This window comes from Paramisgurnus dabryanus, chromosome 20 (assembly GCF_030506205.2).
Source record: "Paramisgurnus dabryanus chromosome 20, PD_genome_1.1, whole genome shotgun sequence".
Lineage (NCBI taxonomy): Eukaryota > Metazoa > Chordata > Actinopteri > Cypriniformes > Cobitidae > Paramisgurnus > Paramisgurnus dabryanus.
Genome location: NC_133356.1, coordinates 8,105,204 through 8,121,654, shown reverse-complemented (window position 1 = coordinate 8,121,654; position 16,451 = coordinate 8,105,204). Strand labels below are relative to the sequence as shown.

Here is a 16,451-nt window from a genome sequence, read left to right as displayed (position 1 = left end):
TAATAGTTAAAATTACAATTACACAGGAATAAATATGATTGTATAAGAGTATAATACCAGTGTGCTCTTGGATTGCAAAGATCCATTTTCTCATCATGAATCGTGATGAAGCACTAAGGAGATACTCGGATCCATCACGCAATCTGTGACGGAGAGTAAAACATTAAACTTATGTACAATTCTGTCAAATACATAACAGATGAACATGCGTGAAGGTTATTTACCTCAAACAGAAGCAGTTGGGTTTTTTGGTGTACTCTGGTGAGGGCTCACATACAGCTCCAATCAGATTTAAAGGGAGACTGGTAAGACAACTCTGAAAAAATACAGTCACATATATTACAGCTAGCGACAAAATGTAATTCAATCATACTTTAATCACAATTTACTTTGTAATATAATAAATTGATGATGACAAAGATTGCGTCCGAAAGCTCCAAGGCATGAAGGCATCGAGGCACGTATGCCGGCTGAGATGTTAGCAGAAGTACATCATTCGCCTTCGTGTACGTACGCCTATAAAGGCGGTCCGAAAGCATTTCTTGGAGCTGCCTTTATGTATTAAAGGCTCATAAGTCAGCTGCCTAAGCTTTCGGACGCAGGCAAAATCTGCCTGAACAATTTGAAGTCATTTGTAGTAATGTTCTCAAGCTTACCTTGAGCGTATCTTTTCTGTCCTGATAGAAACACATTGTTTGTTTGTAAAGTACAGTATGATAAGAGCTCCATCCTCTGCATGATGCCTGCAATAACAAATCTCATTTATTAATTTATAAGATGAAAAGACAATATCACAGATAGGGCCAGGAATCGAAAATCAATTACAATTCTGGAATCTGATCCTCAAAAGCAAAGAATCTGTCCTTTACTATTTAAATTAAAGCTTAATTTCCTCTCATGAATTCCTGCCTGCACATTTTAAGATAGTCAAGGTCTTTAATTATAATATATAAATATAATATAATATATAAATATAAACGTTTTACGATGCATCGCAATGCTAATGCGAAGTACTGTTTATATTACTGCATCGATGCATAATTAATAATTAAAAAAGCAGCGGTCACGCACATCTCCCTCACGCGCGTTTTCGTATCTCTGTCTTAAAGCGATACGCACCTTATCAAAAAATCGTGCACCTCTACACAGACATACCCATAGCCTGGTCTCAGTAGTAACTGAGTTATGGTCTGGCAAAGCTTCATAGAAAAATTCTTTCAAAAGGGGCGTCACCAACGGACGTCTCTCAAATGCCTGTGTCTAATTGGATAAATCTAAAACCAATCACAGCAATGAAGGGGATGACGTACACTGCAAATGATTTTCAAGAAAAAAATTCTTAGTATTTTTGTCTTGTTTTCAGTAAAAATATCAAAAAATTCTTAAATTAAGATGCTTTTTCTTGACCTAACCTAAAAAAATAAGTCTAGTTTTTGGACCAAAAATATCAAATGTAAGTGATTTTGTGCATAAAACAGACAAAAAAAAAAATATCTGCCAATGGGGTAAGCAAATTTTTCTTGAATTTAGTGTTTAAGAAAAATGTTCAAGATTTTTTGCTTACCCCATTGACAGATATTTTTGCTTTTTTATGCACAAAATCACTTACATTTGATATTTTTGGTCTAAAAACTAGACTTATTTTCTTGGGTTGTTTTGTTAATCAAGAAAAAGCATCTTAATTAAATAATTTTTTTATATTTTTACTGAAAACAAGACAAAAATACTAAGATTTTTTTCTTGAAAATAATTTTTTGCAGTGTATGCAGAGCTATATCAGACCTTTGCCGAATCCAGTCAGAAAGACAGCGATAACATCTTCTTTTTTAGATATGAAGGCTTTGAGTGTTGTTCTTTGCTCGGGTTTTAATGAAAAGGAAAAGTTTAAATCGCTTAAAACAGACGCGATAGCTGATTCGAACGAGTGATGTTCCCCGGCAGCATCCATCTTTGTAATGTACAAAATCTGCTTCACCGTCGCTGTGCTGTCGTCATCGTCGTGTAAAGCCCGCCTTAACGTTTCTGATTAGTGCCGCGATTTCTCTGCATTAGAAATGGGCTTGAATGGCCTCTTTGCCAGGCTACTCACAGAGCAAATCTAAATTTTCCGGAAGTTGTCTGTGTTTTCCCAGGATAACATACCCATGCAGTAATATAAAAATTGAGGATGCAATGTGTTGCGTGATAGTGAATAGTATTGAACCTGTGACATTGTTATCAAATCGAATCGTGAGTCCAGTGACGATTCCCGCCCCTAGTTTATACTACAGTAAACATAATTTTACTATGGTATTTGTTGTAAAACCAAAGGAATTACAAGTCTCACTATAATAACCGCAGTTTAACCATGATATTTGTAATAAAACTATGGTAATACAAATTACCACTGGTTACCACAGTTTTACTCTTATAAAAAGGAAGTATTTATTATTTTGCATAACTTTTAGCAATGAGTAGACTAAATAACCATATGGTTAAATATCTGAATACTGACTTCCTTTTTACCACATTGGAATCGAAACTGGGAATCAAAAAGCAGAATTGGAATTGGAAAAAAAATCATTAGGACCATACAGACATCTACTACTGGACCGTGAAGATAAAGCAAAATGTTGTATGTAAATACAGTAGCTGTAAGTGTGATATTTACTCTTTTTCCTCCCAGTTGCAGTTTCTGTTTTCTCTCTAGTGTTCCCTCCATAGCTGGCAGTTCCTGCCTCCCATTCTGTTAAAAGGAAAAATATATTCAGATAAAATAAATAAGAATTTACCACTTTTCTAAAAAAATTATTGCATCGGTAATGTCTTGAAAAACAGAAACAGCTTAAATTTACCTGAATATCGGAGTCATTAGCAGGTCTCTCTAATCCCATATCAACAGACAGACGTCTCATGAGCTGCTCCTGTTCGGGACAAATATCAAGACATTAATAAATGACAGTGGACTAATGTGATATGTAATAACAGTGTTCAAATTATGTCAAAGATTACAGGGTCCCTTAACTAAGCTCCCCCCGGCCAATCCCCCCGTCATTATTAGGGCGCTGTGATTTCACAAAGTAAGATGTTTTAATCAAAGAAACCCCAAATTACTCTTAACTCAAACCCTCAAACCATTTTTACCCCTCAAATTAATGTGAAAGAATAGTTTTTTAAAAGCCCCTAACCCAATTCTAAATCTAACAATCTGTCAATTTCTTCCAGAAAACAGCGTGAGGTGCACTTGAGAGTTTACATTAGAAAACTTTTAGATTCGTTTATTGCGAAAATGGGAGAATAATGGACAGTATCGCTTTGTGGCAGTGCAGCACAAGAAGAACTTTAAATTCATGTAGTATTTTAATTTGAATAAAAACCAGGGGACCCCTCAATGCTTATAGGAGCTACGGGACCACCCCAGGCCCCCACCCCTTAATTCGAAAACTGGTAATATATGAAAAGCTCAGATGCAAAACCATCTGTGTCTGACATTTTCTTGTGTTTGAGCATTTTTTTTTATCAGACTCTTAACGTATTTTGCCAACAAAGCGTTATTTCTGAATGACCTGAGGCCAGGAATAAGAGGATTTGAAGCTAAAGTATTCAAAGTATGTATAGTACGTGTCGGTTTATATCATTAACTAATTTTTGAAACAGGTGGCATTTGCGCTCCTTGTATGCCTTGAAGAATGCTAGAAAATGTAGTTTTATAACCATCGTGCCCAAATACGAGTCGTACTTTCTGGAAAAATCTGTTGCTTTACTTCATCAACAATGCACTAAATTGTAGACTAAACATTTACAATTAAGACTTAATTATTACCAATACCCATTTGCTTTTGCCTTAAGTCCAGTAAACAGTCTAAACCAGTTTTCCCAATCCGGTTCCTGGAGGCACTACACGTTTTTCTATTCATACAAACCTGAATCCACTTATCAGCTCATTATTAGAGACTCCAAAATGGGAAATAAGGGGGTCAGATCATCCAAAATGTGCATTGTTGGTGTGCCTCCAGGAACAGGGTTTGGAAACACTACTCAAAACAACACCACTAACACCTGCTAACATGTAGACCTCACCTTTGGAAACCCTGTCTCCTCCTCTTCCTCCTCCTCCTTATAATGATAAATATACTTTTGCTGGTCCTCCATTTCGGGTAGTTTCACATGATCTGAGGCTGTTTCATTGATGGCCACCTGTCTGTAAACCTGTTCTTGTTGAGTAAATGCAGCCCATGACCTCCTCTCGCGTTTACCCAGAATGCAAATAGCTTCCTTTGAGACTTGCTGCATCCCACAACCCACCACGTCTGGGTTAGAGGATGGCAATCTGAACTCCGCCACAAGAAGATTGGGTGCAGAGGCCGTGACCAGTTTTCTAAATACTACTGCTTGCTCTTTGGATGAAGGTTTCTTCTGTTGGTCTGGAGAGGAGATGGCAGGTAAAGCCTGGTAGCCGTTGTACATGATATCAGAACAAACGCTCTGACGGTAGCTGTTAGTGTTATTCCAGATGTCCTCAAGCTCCTCTTCTTCTTGCTCAAACTGTTGGTGGTCAGGATGGACCGGATCACATCTCTTGTCCTTGTTGGACACACCTGCCTCTATGGATGGCACCTTAACCATCGTCCTCTTAGACACCTGACAGTCCGAGGTGTCCGTGTATGAACCCTCAGCGCAAAACTTGAAGCTTCCAGAGCTGGAGTGCCCAGAGTCCACCGAATCTTCCCTTCCATTAGTCCTGAAGTTCAGCACTACGTGAGATGTATGGGCTTGAGGTGGGATGGGACTCTCTCTTGACGGTTGAGAACCGTTGGTCTTGGTCGGTATGTGAAACAGACGTCCATTGAGACTGTGAATCGAAGTGTGGCCACTGGGAGACACGTGAATCTCTGCCGTAGTTAATCTTTCTTGTCCCTCCTCTCTTGAAGGACTTACATTGTGGTCTTCTTTATCGTCAAGATGAGTTGCATTTGGATCCCAATTAAAATGCTCATTTATACTGATCCTAGAGAGGCGTTTCGGTTGGATATCGGTCAGATCAGTAGACAGTGAGGTCTGATTCCCTTCAAAAGAAATGTCTTCAATGACCGGAGAAGGTGGAGGAGGAAATTCATCTTCAGAAAGCGCAATCTCCATGGTGTTTTTAGCATCTTTAGGGTCAATTCTGAGAGTTATTTCACCTGTAGTAGTGCGCTTGGGTTCGTCTTTATGTGTTGGGGGTGAACGGACTGTTTTAAAGGTGCTCAGAGCTGTGGGGCGGTCTGACAGAGACTCATCTGTCTTTTTGGGTTCAGCAGGACCAATTGTGATGACATCTTGAATGCTAGGAATAAGGCTCATATCCTTGGGAAGGTCAAAGCTTAAAACCGAGCCCAAGGAGAGGAATCTGCAGTGGTTCTTCACATGTCCTTGAGTGCTTACTTTGAGGTCTTCATCTATTGTGGAGTGAAGTGGAGATCCAGGCTCTCTAGAAGACTCTGCATCGATGTCTTTCACCAAAGGATTCTTCATGTAGTCAAAGACTTGGACCACGTCGCTGTTTGGTTTCCTTGCGTTTTTCCGCTTCTTCCTTTCCTTCAGAGGCCAAGTGTGTGTGTCGTACACCATTGGCTCATAAACAGGCGTCATACCGGCCTCCTCCGATGGCTCCTCTCCCATGATCTTTTGAATGGTGTGCCGGCGATCGTCTTTCTTCTTCCTCTTCTTGCTCTTTCTTTTTAAGCTACTGAAGATTGAGATGTTGCCGTTCTTCGGCAGCAGGTGAATAGAAGAGTTGTTTGCACACTTAAGGGTGTCTTCATTGGAGGACAAGGAGTATGGGGTGGTACAAGGGGAAGAGGAGGAGGAAGGCTTCGGGGCTTTGTCTCTGGGCAGCGTCATAATCTCATATACTGGGGCTACTGCCTTGTTGTTGTCTGTAACATGCAAGTAGGTACTTACCTAAAACATAAAGAGATAATGGAAGAGATTCAATTACTTTTCTATTAATACATTAAGATGATGCATGCATAAACAAGTAAAAGGCACAGCATCCTTTGAAGTCTGTTCTTAAGAAAAACAGCATGCTAGTTATCTGATTTTAACTCTTTCTGAGACAAATTTAGAGAAAACACTTCCTTGCCAATGACTGCTTTTTACGGCAATCCATATTTCCGCTATTATTCACTAGGTGGCGGTCTTACCCAACTTATAAAACACTGAAGCATGCACTGATCCAAAAACAGTAAAAACTCTGTGAATGTTTTGATTATCGCTTTGAATCTGATCTCTAACAAAAGTACTTTACAAAAATACAATTATCTTAGCTTTATGCTCAAAATGTGGTATTTTTGAGGAAACCTACACTTATTTGAGAGGTGATAAAACAGAACAAATGAAGGTAGGATGAAATGCTTTTTTGTCTGTTCTGTCATTTAATAAATTGTATGTTTATATATTTAAAGAAAACATTTTTGGAAGGCATTAAACTTTTGTGAAATCATAAAAAAAATGTTGGCGCTGGCTGGCAACTTTTTTAAAAACACTTACGGAGAAAGAGTTTATGTCATTTAAATGTCTTTCAGTGAAATGCTTTCCTTTGCCGTCCATCCTTTTTTCTACCCAATTCTTCTGATACGTTTGATATTTTAATATCTACTGCAGTTGCATTTCATTTTTACAGTATAGCTTAAATGTCCAAATACTTTTTTGGGGCCACTGTAACTCATTGTTTAAAACATAGTTAAACAAAATGAATATTTGTTATCATTGTCTTTGTTTTGAAGTATCTGAACACAGCACTTTTGTGTGTTGGCTGAAAATACCGTCTCAGGCATTCTTAAGCAAAAGCAGACATATGTTGCTTCACATTTGTTACTGATAAATGTTGACATCAAATTGCAATGATACAAACCATCAAGCGTAAAATGCTCGATCGTTCCCTCACTGCTTACATCAGGCAGTTGGAATCCACGTTTGTGCAATTCAATATAGAAATGAAAAGCTCATAAATAAACATATCTAAGCCCAACATTTTATCTAACCACTAAATAGCAGTAAAATCTCATAACTACACTATAAAGAATTTTTGCTGCCTCAAATTTTTTGTTTAATCAACTCAGATTTACAAGGCATTTCATCTTACTATTATTTATCTTGACAGAAGATTGACATATTTCAACTATAAAATAATATTTTAGTTATAACAACTCATCTCTAGTCATACAAACATAAACCACATTCACACAGCACTTTGGAAAATTTCCATAAAATTGGCAGAGGCTTCTGTGTGAACACAAACATGTCCCGTAAATGTTGTGGGATCGCTCCCGTAAAGAGGCCCTGCCGTAACATTCACAGAAAGCATTTTGTGTGAACAATATGCAGAAACAATGCCGTAAGGGGTGTGCCGTAGTGCGTGTCATCGCAACACAAAATTATGGTTCAGCTTTTTAACACAGGGATTTAAACACAGATCAACATTTACGACAAGAAACGTCGGCAAACTGGACTGAAGCAGGGTTCAGGGAGCTTGCAATATTCGCACTGAAGCTAAGACCATTTACCAGCATAACAGAACAGCGCATCAAGCGTTCCTTCCTTATGATCTTGTCATAAACAAAAATGCAGTGGCGGCTCGTGACTGCTCATCCGAGGGGTGCAAATTCTAGTGTTCGGAGTGTCATGTGTGTTGCTTGAGTTTTCAAAATATGTGTTTGTTGCGTCATGTGACCCATGTGCATCACGTGTTTTGTCAAAATAAGTGCCTGCTGCTAGGCCTGTAGCGACGCATCGATGACGTCGAAAATTCGCAAAACATAAAATTTAAGGCCCAAAAAATGAATGATCACATTCGTCTAATCTTTCGTGACGATCCGCTAGCTACCCGTCCCATAAGCAGGCTGTCAAAAAAACGCGTCTCTGTAGGCAGCCTGGGCTCTGAGATCTGAACACAACCTTTCACCAACCACTCAAAACCAAAATAAAGTTTCCCAACCAATCTCCGACCGGGGATGGCTGTTGTTAGGTATAAAAAGCCAGTGTCAAACATCACAACAGTCACACCATTTCGGTGATTGGAATGTCTTTAAAATGATGTAAGTGAAGTCGTACATTGCTAATACTACATGATTTCATCATATGGCTGGAAGTGTGTATAGTAATTTTCTTGTGGACTGAATAAAGTCTACGATTGGCATTTCTTTTTACGACAAAACCCAGCATCGTGTTTTAATTCTTGACAAGATCTTTATAGGCTTCTGTATGATTGTTAACTGGACTGGATTGCACATTGAACTTGAAAGCGCGACGCTCATATCCGATAGCGCACGTGCACAGGCAGAGCTTAAACTACTTCATGTTCGCGTCTTTTTGGCTTAAACGGACAAACGCTCATACTGGTATGTCAAAATAGCTGTCTTTGTGATTTTCATAGTAAACATGTGGTTACTGTACGTCTTAAACGAATAAACATTGTATTGCATTCGGTCTTATAATAAGCACAAACTGTCTCTGTCATTAAAGTTAATTAAATATATAAAAAAAGAAAACGTTTGTATCTTCATAAATAAAGAATAATCCACATTTACTTTTAACATTTTTTTTGCCAAACATCCTTTGTGTTGAGCTCTGCTTTTTGAAATAAGTTTAAGGTTTATCATTTTCTGATCCTTCGCTTCATTAAAGGGATAGTTCACACAAAATTAAAATTCTGAAAAATGTTGTTCTAAATCTGTACGTATTTCCTTTTTCAGATGAACACAAAAGAAGATATTTTGATAAATGATAGCTGATTGTAACCATTGACTTCCATAGTAGGAATAAAAACAACATGATGGAATTTAATGGATATACCATTAATTGTGTGCTTACCATAATTTATCAAAATATCTTATTTTGTGTTTATCAAAATAAAATAAACTTATACAGGTTTAGAACATAAGGGTGAGTAAATGATGACAGAATATTCACTTTTGGGTGAATCCCTTTAACAGAAATACAGCAGAAATTTTTAAAATTCACCCTTATTATGTTTACATCTTATAATGCATGCATTCATGCTTTCTTGATACATAGTTACACATCGTTTTCTTTCATGGACTATGGACACCCTAAAGTAGCTTTGGCCACCCCCTGGCCTGAAATCACTGATACATCCTTTAAAGTATATAATTAAGAATGTTTTTGGCATTTATTTGAGATACATTATGGTTTTTATTAATCAAGCAACAGAAACGAATCATTAGATTAATCGTCCAATTAGTCGTTAGATTAGTCGACTAATCGGAAAAATAGTCGACAGATTAATCGTTTAATAAATAGTCGTTTACCCCAGCTCTACCTGCTGCACAGACGTCAAACCGTTTATGATAAAAGAGACGCTCATGTTCACAAAATACACGCAAGACACTCCCTTAATAGTAAACTCTGACTACGCTGTCAAACACGAGCGTCTCTTTTATCATAAACCCTTTAGACGCGTCTGCAGCAGGCACATATTTTGACAAGACACGTGATGCACATAGGATCACTCGACGCGCAGAACACATATTTTGAAATTACAAACCACAAATATGACAGGCTACATGTATGTTGTGACGAACTTCGCATCGAGCGCCCTCGGAAAAAAAAGTCACCAGCCGCCACTGCAAAAATGCATATGTGTGGTTTCTAGAGAAATCACGGATAGATGGCAAACCTCAGGCGCGATGGAAGTCAGCATTGAGTTCAGGACTTTAAATACTGCATGTACGGGATCTTATTGTATGTGTGTGAATGCAGACACAGATTCCGGAACATCATTGGCAGTGTGAATAAACCAAAAATCAAACGATCCCGAACAAATCCCAGACGCATTTTCCGTGTATTTTCTGTAATGTCTGTGTAAAAATGGCTATAAAAGAAAACAAAAATGGATATAAGAACAGCTGTTACTTCTTGCCCAACTTACACATGAAAAGGCTGCAACAATTTGGTCCTAGTGACTCGGGAGTCCTCTTGACTACCCCTAACTCCCACAGATTTAGAAGCTAGTTTTAGCACTAAAACACTTGTGAAATAATCTTAAAGCAAACATATGAAGGAATCCCAAAATTAGAACTGGCACGGCCATTATTTTTAAGAGTTTCTCCTAAATCAGCAAGTTGCGTTTTACTGTGTTGATGTTCTGGATAGTTACTAGGGCGCTGCTACAGTATGTGGTTGTTTTCTATTCTAAGAGCCCATCCTTAAGTCTCTCTGATATTTTGGTTCTCATGGTGTGAGTTACATGCCAAACTTTAAAGCTTAGGGTTATGGGTTTGTTCAAATAATTACGATCTGCCTTAAGCAAACACCTCTTATAAAATCAAAAGCATTGGAATTACATGTGAACGACACTAGCATATTTTCTTTGTGTTTAATAAGAATCACATGCTCTTAAACATCTCGTCACACACAGCTGTAATGGTTTGACCTTTCACCCTATGACTAATCTTCTGTTGCCCCAGATCATAAATCACACAGTTCAGTCATGAACAACAAACTTCTTCAGTCCTCCGCTCCTGCCGGGAGTCATTTCAAAACTCAGCTGTCATGGGAAGCGAAAGGGGCGAGGCCGAATCTCAAAGCTGAAGCCATGTAATTATGTTAACCAGTGGCGGCTCGTGACTGCTCATCCGAGGGACGCTAATTCAAAATATGTGTTCGGAGTGTCATGTGTGTTGCTTGCGTTTTCAAAATATTTGTTTGTAGCGTCATGTTGTGAAACATATGCATCGTGTTTTGTCAAAATAAGTGCCTGCTGCACACGCGTCAAAACCACTTATGATAAAAGAAACGCTCACGGTCACAAAATACACACAAGACACTCCCTTAACAGTAAACTCTGATTACGCATCAGATTATGCGAGTATCTGACAAACGCGCGCGTCTCTTTTATCATAAACCCTTTCGACGCGTCTGCAGCAGACATTTATTTTGACAAGACACGTGATGCACACAGGATCTCTCGACGCGCAGAACACATATTTTGAAAAAAGGAACCACACACATGACGGGCTACATACATGTTGTGACGAACTTTGCATCGAGTGCCCTCGAAAAAAGAAGTCACCGGCCACCACTGATGTTGAAGGTACCCATTGACTTCTATAGTAGGATAAACAAATACTATGGAAGTGAATGTGTACTGCAAATGTGTGCAACACATCTTTTTTTGTGTTCAACAGAATAAAGAAATTTAAAGAGGTTGAGTAAATGATGACCGAATTTTCATTTTTGGGTGAACTGTCCCTTTAAGGCACAAACATCTGAATGTAAATCTATCACTTTATCCTCATGGCTTTATACAAGCTTATCTCTCTGTGACGCTATTGAAAGTTTGCAAGGGCACAAAATAAAAAAATCTTGGTGACAGATATAAAAGTGTGAAGCCTTAATCCTCCTGCCATTATCCAGAAAATCATTCAAACATCCTTTGAGAATTTCCAAAATGAATTAAATAAGCACGCCAACCTACAGAATTGGATCAATTTCCAAAATAATTTTTACTACAGACCAAAGTTTACATTTCACAGGTCCTTACGGCATACTAAAAGACCCGAGCGTACTGAAAATCCATTTAAGGCCTCTATACTTTAAAACTTCCTATAACTGTTCCAAGAAACACACCGATTTTATTATTGTTGCAATTACTTTAAAATTCCCCCTGAATATAGTTTTGTAAACAATCTGAATGTTTGAAATAAGCCTTTTATATGTGTCTTGGATGAACGTCTCGTCTTGGTTTCTAATATTTCTCATATAGTGGCTGTTCAGAATGAGATCATCTGAAGTGGTCATTTCCTTAGTCATCCATTCATAATCTGCTGTTACCTGTTTGCAATCTCTCATAAACCGTAGCGAGTCCTCTTCCATCAAAGTCAACTCGTACACTTTGTTGTGTTTCCAAACCCTGAACAAGCCAAAGGGAATGTTGGGAACAGTGTACTATAACACGACTCTTGACTATTTGGGCCGTACTCTAGAGGAGTGACTAGAGTTACACAGTATTTGATCAAGCTGCCAAATTTTTTATAGTAAATTGGATAGAAATACAAAAAACTGCATTCATTCACTCTATTTTGTGGAGCATTATGATTTTGCATTGTACATTTACATTTATGAATTTTAAATCTTTAATCAAAAAGATTTAAATCAGGCACTTTAATCCAAGGTTTTCGTGTCTAAAAACGCAACGTGCTGCTTTCCTGCTTTTTCTAAAACGTGCTTTCAAAGCAACATTCTGAAAAGTTAAAGGGATAGTTCGGCCAAAAATGATATTAAACCCATGATTTACTCACCCCCAAGCTGTCCAAGTTGCATATGTCCATAGTTTTTCAGACAAACACATTTTTGGATATTTTAGAAAATGTTTTAGATCTTTCAGTTGATTAAATGTAATGTTACGGGGTCCACAACCTTCAAGTCCAAAAAAAGTGCGTCCATCCTTCACAAATAAAATCCAAACGGCTCCAGGATGATAAACAAAGGTCTTCTGAGGGTAATCCGCGCGGTGTTGTTGTAGAAATATCCATATTTAACACTTTTTGACATCCATAGTATTTTTCCTCCCTACTTTGGAAGTCATAGGTGCTTCTGTTTCCTGCTTAATTACGAATATCTTGTGTTCAGCAAAACAAAGACATTTATACAGTTTGTAACAATTTGAAAGTTGGTGAATAATGACAGAATTTTCATTTTTGGCTGAACTATCCCTTTATTAATCTTATTTATCAAAATAAGATAAAAATGGGAATAAAACGAGACCCAGATGTTGTAATGTATGATGCTTCAGTCTTGAACATCACACTGTTAGTCCATCACACTGCAATCATCATGCAAAAACAGATCACAGGTTTCTGTCGACTCATGCAGGACCACCGATCATCACTGTTATTTACCTCTTCTGCATTGTGTCCACAAATCTTTTTCTTTCTCTTTAAACTACCAAAAAGCCCCTGGCAGCGTTTCCAAAAGCTTTTACAGGGAGAAGAGTGAGACTCAGCAGGCTGAAGGAGAGGGTGAGAGAAATAAATCTGATGCATATAGTCAAGAAAAGAGAAGAGGAAAAAATCAAGAGAAAACTGAAGATTCGGTCATGATTTACTCAACCTCAGGTCTGTCACAACCCAAACTCATTTTATGTTTTGAAGGGGCACTCCACATTTTTTAAAAAGCTCCCCTACAGTAAAACATTTGATTTTTACTGTTTTGGAATCCATTCAGCCGATCTCCGGATCTGGCGCTAGCACTTTTAGCATAGCTTAGCATAATTTCTCTGAATCTGATTAGACCATTAGCATCATGCTAAAAATAACCAAAGAGTTTGGATATTTGTCCTATTTAAAACTTGACTCTTCTGTAGTTACATTGTGTACTAAGACCGACAGAAAATTAAAAGTTGTGATTTTCCAGGCAGATATGGCTAGGAACTATACTCTCATTCTGGCGTAATAATCAAGGACTTTCCTGCTGTAACACGACTGCAGGAGGCGCAATGATATTACACAGCAGCCGAAAATAGTTCCCTTAGTAACTTTCAATGGCAGGGGACTATTTTTGGCTGCTGGAGCTTGAAAATATGGGTTTAGAAAGACATGAAGGTGAGTAACTGATAATTGTTTCTTTAACAAGGACAGCAAGTAGGATATAAGCAGGTCAAAACCAACCTCCTGTTCAAGTTTGACTTCTGTTTATTTCACAAAATCACACGTCACTGCTTCACATGTGTGTGTTTGTGTGTGTGTGTGTGGTCATTCTTACCCTGTGCACAGGTTCGGGCTCCATCGCGCCCCCCTCACTGCCAGGTGTCTGTACCTGTAGATGGGGGTCTCCAGAGTTAGTGAAGCTGAGGATCAGGTTAACAGTGCCCCCTAAAGCTGGAGGACTAGATCCCTTCAGCAGCAGATAGGGTGAATCGGGCCTCTCTGAGTTACTGATGACATCACTTCCTCTGACACTTTTCATCACTTCATATCCATCACTGGGCTGTGATTTGTCCTCCAGTTCAGCAGGGGGCGCACATGTCATGTGCTCGATTCTCTTCTGAGAGTGCTCAGGTGATGTTTCAAGCTGAAATGACAGATTTAACACACTTTATTAGGAGATTAGTATATTTTATATGAAACAAATGAGAATGAATAAAATGTGATCCTGTCTGTGAGATTCAGACTAACATCTCATAATCCAAAAATGAGATTTGGAACTTGATTGAATTGTTTGATTTCAAGCATTGATTTCTGTTTTAAGGTTTAGACTGTTACCTCTGAATAGATGGCATCTGTCTGGGGTTCATCTGCTTTCTTTCTGGTTAACAGCTGATCCTTCTGAGCCCTCCAGTGGACCAAGATCCATCCCAGCATGCTCCTCAGCTCCTCCATCCTCTCACCGATCTGCAAAAAAGTGCAATTAAGAAACTCCTGACCTACAATACGACTATAAGCCCAAATAATCTGGTCTTGAAGAAAGTAAGCCAATATAAAAATGCATATTTTATAACAGCATATGAGACACTGCTGAGATTGAATTGAGTAACTGATCCGAGGAATACGGCTTTTTCTAGTTTAAATTCTCATACACTGCAAAAAATTTTCAAGGGAAAATTTTAATGTATTTTTGTCTTCTTTTCAGTAAAATATCAGAATTTCTTAAATTAAGATGCTTTTTCTTGATGAGCAAAATGACCTAAAAAAATAAGTCTAGTTTTTAGACCAAAAAAATCTAATTTAGATGATTTTATGCATAAAACAAGCAAAAAAATCTGCCAATGGAGTAAGCACATTTTTCTTGAATTTAGTGTTGTAAGAAAAATTTTCAAAAAAATTTTGCTAACCCCATTGGCAGATTTTTTTGCTTGTTTTATGCACAAAATCACTTACATTTGATATTTTTGGTCTTAAACTAGACTTATTTTCTTGAGTCGTTTTGCTCATCAAAAAAAGCATCTTAATTCAAGAGTTTTTAGATATTTTTACTGAAAACAAGACAAAAATACTATGACAATTTTTTCTTGAAAATCATTTTTTGCAGTGTAGGTCCATAGGATGTGTTCGGTAAGACGAACCATTTTGTTAAGATGATGCTCTTCATCAAACAGCTTCTTTCCAGCCACGACGAGCTGATCAAACTCTTCAAACTTCTGTTCGATCTGCCGATCCAAAACCTCCACCAGAGGCTCCTGGTTCTCTCGGCTCTGCCGGCGAGCGCTTTCTGAGAAAATACAGGAGCGAGTGTCTTCTGTCCAAGAGCTGTGAGAGAGAAGATGAAGAACAGAGGGCTGAAGAGCAGCGCTGCAGGCCAACACATGATACCAGACAGACGTTTGATCCAAACACAGAGAGAACACAATGTGAACAGAGTTTACAGAGCTAACAAACACAGACGTCCTCCATCAATAAACAGACGTTAGATGTGCAAATGGTAGCCATACTTTCTGTGTGAATCTCGTAAAAGCACTTCCAGGTCACAATTTACCCCAAAAATAGACCAAAAAGATTCTGTATTAAGAAAATAAAGATTTTCATCTAATTATTTCCTGATACACTGCAAAAAATGACTTTCTTACTTAGAATTTTTGTCTCGTTTTCAGTAAACATATAAAAAGATTCTTAAATTAAGTTGTATTTTCTTGATGAGCAAAATGACCTAGGAAAATAAGTCTAGTTTTTAGACCAAAAATATAAACTTTAAGTGAATTTGTGCTTTAAAACAAGCAAAAAAATCTGCCAATGGGGTAAGAAAATGTTTCTTGAATTTTACTTGGATTTAGTGTTTAAGAAAAATGTTCAAGATTTTTTTTTGCTTGTTTTATGCACAAAATCACTTACATTTTATATTTTTGGTCTAAAAACTAGACTTATTTTCTTGGGTCATTTTGCTCATCAACGAAAAGCATCTTAATTTAAGAATTTTTAGATATTTTTACTGAAAACAAGACAAAAATACTAAGAATTACTTTCTTGAAAATTATTTTTTGCAGTGCATTGGCAGATTTTTTTGGCTGGTTTTTTGCTGCTCATCAAGAAAATACATCTTAATTTAAGAATTTGTAGGTATTTTTACTGAAAACAAGACAAAAATACCAAGTAAGAAAGTACAGTATTGTTTAGCCCCCTTTCATATTTTCTTTACACTGCAAAACATAATTTTCAAGAAAACAAATTCTTAGTATTTTTGTCTCGTTTTTAGTAAAAACATCTAAAAATTCTTAAATTTAGATGCTTTTTGTTGATGAGCAAAACGACCCAAGAAAACAAGTTTAGTTTTTAGACCAAAAATATCAAATTTAAGTGATTTTGTGCATAAAACAAGCAAAAAAAATCTGCCAATGAAAAGCATTTTTCTTCCATTTTTCTGGAATTTAGTGTTTAAGAAAAACTTTAAGATTTTTTGCTTACCCCATTGGCAGATTTTTTTTCTTGTTTTATGCAAAAAATCACTTAAATTTGATATTTTTGGTCGTTTTGCTTATC

General features: G+C 37.4%; 1 protein-coding gene across 4 annotated transcripts in view; it reads right to left on the bottom strand.

Moving 5' to 3' along the window:
• mymx (myomixer) overlaps positions 1 to 16,451 on the bottom strand; it is a 69,353-nt gene that overhangs the window by 3,792 nt on the left and 49,110 nt on the right. Inside the window, exons 21-30 of one of the 4 annotated variants that reach the window (XM_065296206.1) lie at positions 15,044 to 15,227; positions 14,244 to 14,372; positions 13,744 to 14,052; positions 12,882 to 12,989; positions 4,060 to 5,922; positions 2,835 to 2,903; positions 2,651 to 2,725; positions 657 to 743; positions 225 to 316; positions 58 to 143 (exon numbers count right to left, since the gene is read on the bottom strand). In XM_065296206.1, the coding sequence (XP_065152278.1) occupies positions 58 to 143; positions 225 to 316; positions 657 to 743; positions 2,651 to 2,725; positions 2,835 to 2,903; positions 4,060 to 5,922; positions 12,882 to 12,989; positions 13,744 to 14,052; positions 14,244 to 14,372; positions 15,044 to 15,227 (3,002 nt within the window). The remainder of the gene's footprint in view (positions 1 to 57; positions 144 to 224; positions 317 to 656; positions 744 to 2,650; positions 2,726 to 2,834; positions 2,904 to 4,059; positions 5,923 to 12,881; positions 12,990 to 13,743; positions 14,053 to 14,243; positions 14,373 to 15,043; positions 15,228 to 16,451) is intronic. The other 3 variants (XM_065296208.1, XM_065296207.1, XM_065296209.1) reach the window with 3 other exon arrangements.